Source organism: Corvus brachyrhynchos, unplaced genomic scaffold, assembly GCF_000691975.1.
Source record: "Corvus brachyrhynchos isolate BGI_N302 unplaced genomic scaffold, ASM69197v1 scaffold302, whole genome shotgun sequence".
Lineage (NCBI taxonomy): Eukaryota > Metazoa > Chordata > Aves > Passeriformes > Corvidae > Corvus > Corvus brachyrhynchos.
In genome coordinates this window covers 3,636,347-3,645,640 of record NW_008237244.1, presented here as the reverse complement: position 1 = coordinate 3,645,640, position 9,294 = coordinate 3,636,347, and the positions used below count along the sequence as shown (strand labels likewise).

Genomic DNA, 9,294 nt, shown 5'->3' with positions numbered 1-9,294 from the left:
ATAAAACTTGATATTTAAATTTAATTCCTTCCCCTTCTGGCTCTCCCTCCTACTTCAGCAGAAAAAGATGAAGCTGTTCTTACATGGTTTCTGTGCAATCTGCCAAACACCACAGAAACTAGAGAGTAGCCATCTTCTGTGCTCTGCTACCACTTAGAAAGCCATTCACACCATCTATTTGTAGATGTGGAAAATACCACTTTGACTATGTACTTCCTATTGTTTGTCATACACCTGGAGAATAAATGCTACATACTCTAGTAAAAGTATTTGCATTCATTTGAGGAAGTTTCATATTTGGTCTCCTTGAAAGAACTTTCGGGACTATGGCAGTTTAGTGCTTATTTGCACTTAGATTGTGTAAAGACTTTATACTTTCAGCTGATGCTCGTGTTGGTTTGTGTATATGTTATGGTACAGTGGCAAAAGTAGGGCTGTAGGATTCTTCAGGCCTCATAGAGAAAACTGCTTAATTTCTTTCTGAAGAAAAGCTTACAGAAAACATTGGTAAACAGGTTCTTCCATTGGCCAAGGATATTGTAAGCAGAGGTATCTTTATAAAGTGTAACTGAGGACTTTGGCTAGTACTGCATGGTAAGATTGAGGTGATAGCAATTTCATTAATACTGTCTGAAGTGTGAAACTGAGTTACCCTTTGCACTACCACGCTTAAAGAGTACTTTTCATTTTGACAGTCCAAGCAAAACCTTTTCTACGTTTAGTATATCTTACTATCCTTATGAATGTGTGTGGAAAAAGGTTTATTTAAGTATTGGAATTTTAAGGTCCTCAGGCAAGAAAAGCATTCAGTAATCAGTACTGTTACTGACAGCACTACTTCTGCCTTGTCGCATCATGCCTGGAAGCTTTAAGATGAGGGTGAAAAAGATGGCAAATAATAAATTGCACAATTTTGAATTAATTAATTTTGTCGATGGATGTTTAATATATTACCCATAAAGTTTTAAACTTTGGGCTGTGGTTGTCTTTTTAAAATGAAAAATTTTGAATACTGTAGAAAGACTTTTTTCTTTCCTGCTTCTGTTGCTGTCTTTGGTATATCCAAAAATGGTCACTTGGGTTTTGGTTAAAATTCTGTGATTCATCTGTGGGCAGAAAATAAGTGTGGAAAGCTTCTACTGAAAAGGAGGATATTACAATTAAGGGATGCATTTCTCCCCTGAATGTATCAAAGTGCAAGTTTTCAAACATATTTCTTAAGGTTGTTGTTTACATGATCAGATGATCAGACAGCATTTTGAACAGTCATGTGGATGAATTTTTCCAGAGGGTTCTTAATGGATATGAATTAGTTTACTAATTCAGAGAAAGCGCCGAAGGTTTTTTTAATTAAAGATTAAAATTTCTGTTTATTGAGTAGTTGGGAGGGATTAAGAAAGTACTTTTCAATTTAAGGTATTTATGTAATAGCAAAGAAACAAAGCAAGGTACAGAATTTAAAAAGTTAGTTTGCTGTAAACTTTTTGATACACATCCAATACTAGATGCATCAAATATATTATCTAACTCTACTGCTAAACAGACTGGAGAAAATAGGCACAAGAACTGAGTTTTGGCAATGAGTTATTTTCAAGATTGAGTATCAGTTCTTTGGTATACCTGTGGAATATACCAAAACTTTGTTGAGAAGAACTTTCTTGGAGAGAGTTCCTAGACACAGATTTGTAAAATATACTTCTTTTTCAGAATAATGAGGGAAATGTACTGCATATTAGATATGAGAAGTCCAGTTTAAAACTCGTCGTTGCAGGAGAAGAGGGTTTAGGTGACCTGATCTTTCAATTTCTATTTATAGTTACTCTGAAGAAGTTAACATGCTTGCTAACTACAGTAAGCAATGCTATGTTATACACTGGTGAAATCATGCCTAGGGTGGTTTGTAAGCATAATACAATGTGGCAAGGCTTAAATGCCTGTAACAGTTAAATTGAGGATCAGATCTAATGTTTGAAGGAACAGGCCACACTAAGTTGTGATATGGCTTTTGTTTTAGTTGAAAGCAATTAGGTTTGTGTGATGCAGAGTTAAAAATAGCTTTTGGGTTTTTAATAACAAAACATAGCTAAAGGTAATAGAGCTTGAACTTTATTTGGAAAGAATTGCAGAAATTAAAGCAACTATGAAGTAGCTATTTATGCTTATTTAGTTTTCAGTCATTAATTTATCCGGATCATGTGAACCAGTGACATTTGTGTGGACTCTTATCAATTACTGTTCTTAATTGTTTTTCACTCAGTGAAATTAATGGCTGACAGCAGTATAATTTATGCATATTTTCATCTTTTCTGCAGTTAAGCAGAGTAATTTCAGTCATAGCTTTTTGTTAAAAGTAAATTACTTTTAAATTACTACATTTTTGTAGGGGGAATATATAGGCTGAGGTGTGTGCCTTTGCTGTCAAAGATAAAGACTCATTTAATGATTGTCCAGAGTTTTAATTTTATATGTTGAATAATACATGCTAATTTTCTTTCCTTAATTGTGTGAGGGGGAAATGGTAGACTAGTGTAACGCTTGTAATCAAGTCTGTCTGAAAAGAACAATGGGGTGTCGTGCTTAGTCATGCTTCATGTTTGATTTTGAATTTCTGTTCTACTGTGAAGTTTAACTTGTGAAGGAAGTGAGCTGGGAGGGATATACATAGATAGAAATTGCTGATGTTTGGTCAATGAAGAAATTACTTTTAAAAATTAGTCCTGTTACTGAATTGCTACAAAGTGGTAATTGTGTTAATTTAATTAGATAATTTATGGCACGTACAACTGTAGCTGTTCTGAATCAGCTTTCAGAACAGCTACAGGTAACTTTAAAAGCTGGTAAATTTCAGAAATTTACCTTTTGTTGTGAAATTGCCGGATTGAATAGAAGTGAGATGAAATGAGAAAACCTGTTCTCTTTCCTTTTCAATTTCTGTCTTTAGTAAATACATAATTGCAGTAGATACTTTGAACACCAATCCTCAATTTGGTCTGCTTTATTCAATAATCTTACAAGCATTTTTTAGTCAACAAGTAATTGCATTTCAGTAGTAGTGTAATTTGAGCTTTGCTTCATCTGCTTTCTCTGATTTTTTTTTTTTTATTATTTATGCTTATTGTTTACAGCCTAATGGACGGTCTTTCCTTGATGTATCTGAAGATGAAGTAATACAAAGTGTCCGTAAAGACAATATAAAGCAGCCTGTGGACACAGAAAAGAAAAATGAAAAGGTCAGTTGTGGGTACAAAGCAAGTGTTGAAGTTTGATGTATGTCATTTCAATATCTAATAACTCTAACAGGATTTCAAACCACAAATACTTATATGAATGAAGAGTTGTATTTCTTACTGTGAAGGGTACTAATCTAATTTGGAGTTGGGAAGAGCTAAAGTAGTATTTTCTTAACTTCTGAGACATGCCTTATCACAGAATGTTTGTCAAGCAAACTCCACTCCCAGCCCCCCACTAAACACTGGTACCTCTGTTCATCATGTGATAGTGTTAAGCCTACAGAAATAAAGTTTGTGTTTCATCTTTGATGACTTCTGTGGTGATGCAGCATAATGATAGCATTGTTAAGTGCCTTGTAAATGGTCTACCGATTGGCGGACTACTAATCAAAGGATTAAGACCATGTGTCTGCTTATTTCTTTTGCCTGATGTATCCATTTGTAATTAGAGTTCTTGATTTTTGATGACACGTGAGCTTTGAGGTCTGGTGTGAGCTTTTTGTTATGCAAATTAAACAGCTACATTAAAAATATATTTTTAAACATTGATCTGCAGTGTTACCTAAAACGTAACCACACTAATAGCAGTGTTATTTTTTGAATTGTGAGGACTAATCTTCTTGTCTTATCATATATGCTGTCATTTATGGGGAACATGGATATACTTGATAGGCCTTTGATAATTTTTTTTGCTAACATTATGCATGAAGTTTTCCCCCTGTCATTGTTTTCTGACTTATTTTCTTCAATAAAGTGCTTTTGTTGTAACTCTATCTGAGGAAAAATAAATTATTATGTATAAACACTCAGAAACACTTGGCTGTGAGGGTGGTGAGACAATGGATCAGGTTGCCCAGGGAGGTTGTGGATGCCCCATCCCTGGAAGTAAGTGTTCAAGGCCAGGCTGGATGGGGCTTTGAACAACTTGGTCTAGTCCCTGCCCATGGCAGGGAGTTGGAACTAGATGATCTTTAAGGTCCCTTCCAACCCAAGCCATTCCATGATTATTGTCATTTCTTTAGCTCATTCCAGCTTTAATAAATGTACTTGACTACCCTCTAATAGCTTCTTTTGCTGTTAGTACTAGAAGACTGTGTCCTTTTAATTTGCTGTAGGGTTTTAAATGTTTTTGTGATTTGCAAATTGAGTGACTTTTCCGTGAAATAGGTTTGCCTTGAAGTTTCATGCTGTGTGCCTCTTTCTCTTCCCCACATTTTGCATATCAGATTGACTTTGCTGGGTTTTTCCCAAGAACATAACACAACTTGAACCTGAATGAATAACTCTATTTGCAGGTTTTCAAGTAGGTAAGGTGTTTAAATCCTAAACTCAACTTCACCTTAAAACTGCAAACACAGTGATCTGAGTTTTAAAATGTGAAGTTGAAGCTGCAGCTCTAGGAAATGAGTACCACTAAGTGGATATGGATGATTATTCAGATTGTGCTTTCATATCACTTTGGGAGATCCTGGGCAAAACATTATTGCCTCAGGAGTAAATTGTTACCCTTCAGTTAAAAGCATACTTAAGAACTTTGTTTGAACTACAGGTAACTGTACAGGCTTCTAATTATTTGGTAAGGCTTCTCAGGGCATCTGTTACATTTGTGACATTATAAACCTGCTAAGGTTATGAGGGGTGCTGTGTATGTGTCTTTGTGTACCATCTTTGGGATGGATGGTATAAGACTATGGCTGTGATTAAAGTCATATGTGCATGTGCATACGTATATGAATACATATAATCTATGGCCTGAAGGGCATGGTTATTTTTTTGTGCTTCAACATATGCTTTCAGTGAAAATCACATATCCTCTGTGTTTCTGTATTTCTTGGCTGCTTCAGGGTTGTGAATTTCATGCATGTTTTTCTGCTTTGTGGGAGGGGAAGCTTTGAGTAATGTCTGGACTGTGGCCATTCATAGGGTTTATGATTCTGCAATTAGTGACTTGCCACAGTACAGGGGATTTTTTAGTGTTTAGTGTAAGGCACTGTTACCTAAGAAGTGACTCTGTGAATGAGACTGTGGGAAGTTAAAATGTCATACTCCATTCTGTTTGTAAGCGCTTAACTGCTTTGTCTTGAATACTAGAAATAATTAGTCAACTAGGGATCAGGAAGAAAGGTTTATTTTTCTCTTGTTCTTGCATGGGATACAATGCATGTTAAAGACTTCAAAAATTTTGTCAGGCCTGCAGTATTCCTCGTGTGCTCTTAGGATGTTGGCAGAGCCAACACTAGCATCTTTGTGTGTTGCAGAAGGTGACGCTCTGAGTGCATAGACTTCTGCAAAACGACTGGCTGGCTTGCTCTGGCTTTAACATCTCTTGCTGTTACAGTCAGTTTGTTATTGAGATAGCGACTGGTACAGTACAAAGTTTAGCAGGTGGTGAGTAAATTTGATAAAAAAATGATGGTTCTGGTTGTTCAGAACAGCGTAACACAGTTTAGGAAAGTAAACGCATTTTCAAGATTTGCGTTCTTGATTTTTTTAAAAACAGTGTTTGTTAATCACAAACTTCTTCTTCGGCTGTTAAACTTTGATGGTTTCATGAGAACTGTAAATTTTGATGTCAGTACTTCCACAGGAGCTAGTTATGTAAGGAAACTGAAGTTACAATTTGGAAGACTAGTCATCTTGAATTGTTGTCTGGGCTTTTGAGGTAATTTCAGGTGTTCTCTTATTGCCAGAGGGCAGTTGGGTAGTCATGGCTTTGTAGATGGAAGCTTTAAGATCTCAGGTTCCAGTCTCAGGTTGGCTGCAAATGGGAGACAAAGGTACAAACTTGCTAATCTTTCCTCTGTTTGAGCTTCAGGAGGCAATTTAAACTCATTTTAATGCTAATTTTCACTTTCCTTTTTAATTCTTCCCTTATAAGTTGCCCTAGCAAATAATTTGACTTGTTCATATTTTTAGAATCAATTCTTCTAAGGTTGATTTTGAAACGAGCCCTTCTCTTTTGGAGACTTTTCAGAAGTTAGTTAGCTGGTGTGTGGGTAAAGGTAGTCTGCTGAGCAAATGAGAATTCAGTTTGGGTGCATCTGTAGTTTGGGTCCCCTAGTGCATTAAACCATGAGTTAACTGTTCAAAATCAGTTCCCTAAATGTTATAGGTGTGGTGATGCAGCATTGTATATAAACAGTGAATTTTTTATCATCTCAGCTGCACTAACAAGCTATACTGCTCTCAGTACCTGTATTGAAGCTACAGATTACTTTTGGGGCGTGGTAACTCTATGGCATGTGACCTGCATGCCATTGTGGGGGCCCATAGAATATCTGCAGCAGCTGTGGTAATAATCTAGGTGTTACCTCTTCTGAATTCTAGAGGGATTGTTAGATGCTTCTTGGACATTTAGGACTAGAAAACCAAATAGTGAGAACTCAGGTATACAGCTGGCAATTACTAGTCTGACTGTGGCAGATGTATTTCAGAAAGACATCCAGCATTTTTAGACTATTTCAGAGACAGTGAATAAGTGAATAGTTCCCCTTATAACATTTGAGTGGATAACCATATTTCTTTTAAAAGTCTTGTTGTTTTTCATTCATGTTTATCTGGTAGTTCTTACACCTTTCTTCACTGGGTTGAAAAGCTTTTCAGTACTGTATTTTCTTTCTAAGAAGGTAGTCAAGTCAATTTGCCATCACTTTAGCTTATCAAAAAATTGAACTCCAAGGCTTTCTGTGATATATTTTCTCCCAATATCTTGGGGTTTTTTTCTCAATACTATCTTTTCAACACTCTATAATTGCTACCTGTTGCGCCAAAACTATTTGGGGTAGTCATGCGCGTTCCTATTTGTTTAGCTTAGCTCTTATATCCAAGAAGCCATAACTGATGAAGCCTTGGGGGGGGAAAAGTTTTTGATGTATGGGCACTAATTGCACCTTACGTTTTGAAGTAATTTCCAAGCTGGATTTTTTTTACCTTTTTTTTAAAAGGAGTTACTGGCATTATTTATTTCTCCATGGGTAACTTTATACTTCTGCACAAACCAAATTTTGACAGAGTGGTATCTGCCTGCTAAAACAGCTCATTACTCCTCTGTGGCGGTGATGCTGCCAGCAGCTGCTTCTACCCAGCTTTGTACTCTGTAGCATAAGTAATGTTCCCCCCACCTGCCATTTCTGTGCTGCATAAGTCTTTCACAGAGGGTTGTTCAGGAAAATCTGTTTTAAATTTATTCCTGTATTTGGCAAGGGGGAGGGAATTCTGAATCACTATGCCAAGTGATCAGTAAGTAATTATTAAGATAATGTTTTCTTTTTATTCTAGTCAAAGAAAAAAAAGAAATCAAAGGCAGATTCCAAAACGGTTCAGGATACATCTCGTCTAGATGGAAAGGAAGTTGATGAAGGTACTGAACACAAACATACACAAAATGCAAACATTTTGGCTTAAACGCTGTTTAAGATTTACTTGTGTTTGGTTCATAAAGAAACATAAACTCATAACTCCACAGTCACATATTGTATCTGGGAATCTAATCTTTGAAACAACAGTATTTAGTAACTTCAACTGATATTTTTGAAAGTAGTCTTATAAAAACTGAGAAGTTTTGGACAGTAGGGTGCTCATGTTATTCATGTTTTGCTCTGTGAAGCCAAGTATTATCACAGAAAAACTTACCTTTGGCCATTTGTTTGTGTTCTCAAACTAATGTTGAAGCTGACTGGCTAAACTGCCCTCAGACTTCGTTTGATATGGTATAAGCTAAAAATCTTTCCTTCCTCTTTGACTTAGTTATGTTTTCATTTGGGTGATGTTTTAGGAGCCTGGGAAACAAAAATCAGTAACAGAGAAAAGCGTCAGCAGCGTAAGCGAGACAAGGTGCTCAATGACGGTGGCTCAGGAGAAGCAAATCTCCAGGGTATAGAAAATACAGTTACTGTATCCATTGAACAACTGATGCCTACACCATCACTTCTGGTTGGTCTCAGAAAAAATAAAGGTATGATGCTTGATAGGTCTGTGAATGTGTCCTATAAAGATACCTTTACTCAAATGCTTAAATAGTGACTCTGTTTTGGATGTATGATAGGTATATTTGCAGGTGAAACTCTTGACGAAATTATTTCAAGCTGTGAAAAAGTACTTCCTCATAGTGCAAAACTCCCCCCTTTTTTTAGCCATATTTTTGGGGAAGCTAAAGAGAGTGTTTTGGAGTTAGTGGCTAAGACGCTGGCCTCCATCCATACTGGTGCACTGTCAGTTGCTGCACTGCTTTGTAGGCATGTCCCTGTTCCTTCACTTGTGCTTTGTGACCTCGCCCTTTGTTTCCAGAAACTTCAAAGGCATCCTCAGCACTGCTGCAGGCAGCACTAACTCCTTAACTTTTTGAGTGCTTCCTTGTGGGAAGGTTATGCCCCTGAAGTTCTTTTTAAATATCATTCACTGCATAACATGTAGGCGTTTTTTTTCCAATGTAGATTTAATAGTATCCTGTACTAAAGCTGTTCATAATGTAGGCCCACGTGGCTGAGATTTTTAATAGTATCCTGTACTAAAGCTGTTCATAATGGTAAGGCCCACGTGGCTGAGATTTAGTAGTCAATTACTATAGTTGAGGATTCAATAGATATGGCTGCTGCTGTTATAGAAAAGAAAGATTGCATGGGCTGGTTTAAAGCATGTGTAGACACAGGAATTCATATTCAGGTAAAACTGAGAAATAGGTGCTTTTATTAAATGAAATTTGATGTTCTGGCAAAGTGACAAAAAGACTGAGCCTAACAACTGTCTGGTACCTTGAAACAGTTTAATGAAATTTGTATGCTTCACCCTCCTGTTTTATTGACACTCGTTTGCACCTTGACTGAGTGCATAGTTCTTGCCTGGAGGACTACATCAGTTGTTTCCTGTTGCCTTTTACCCCCTGTCCATTTACACAGAACTTCAAGAAATGGTAGTTCCAACTGTCTTTATACACTGTTGCTAACCATAACTTACTGTAACCTCTCTAGTCAGAATCCTTTATGTATCATACTTTTTTTGTATCTTATGTATCACCTTGTGCAAAACTAATCCAAAAAGAATTCAGCTGTATAGTGTTTTCGTGGTA

General features: G+C 36.6%; 1 protein-coding gene across 1 annotated transcript in view; it reads left to right on the top strand.

The window, feature by feature from the left end:
• The first annotated feature begins 855 nt into the window (after positions 1 to 855).
• MTDH (metadherin) overlaps positions 856 to 9,294 on the top strand; it is a 30,158-nt gene continuing 21,719 nt past the window's right edge. Inside the window, exons 1-4 of the mRNA XM_017730290.1 lie at positions 856 to 879; positions 3,054 to 3,230; positions 7,509 to 7,590; positions 8,005 to 8,184. Coding sequence (XP_017585779.1) covers positions 856 to 879; positions 3,054 to 3,230; positions 7,509 to 7,590; positions 8,005 to 8,184 — 463 coding nt within the window. The remainder of the gene's footprint in view (positions 880 to 3,053; positions 3,231 to 7,508; positions 7,591 to 8,004; positions 8,185 to 9,294) is intronic.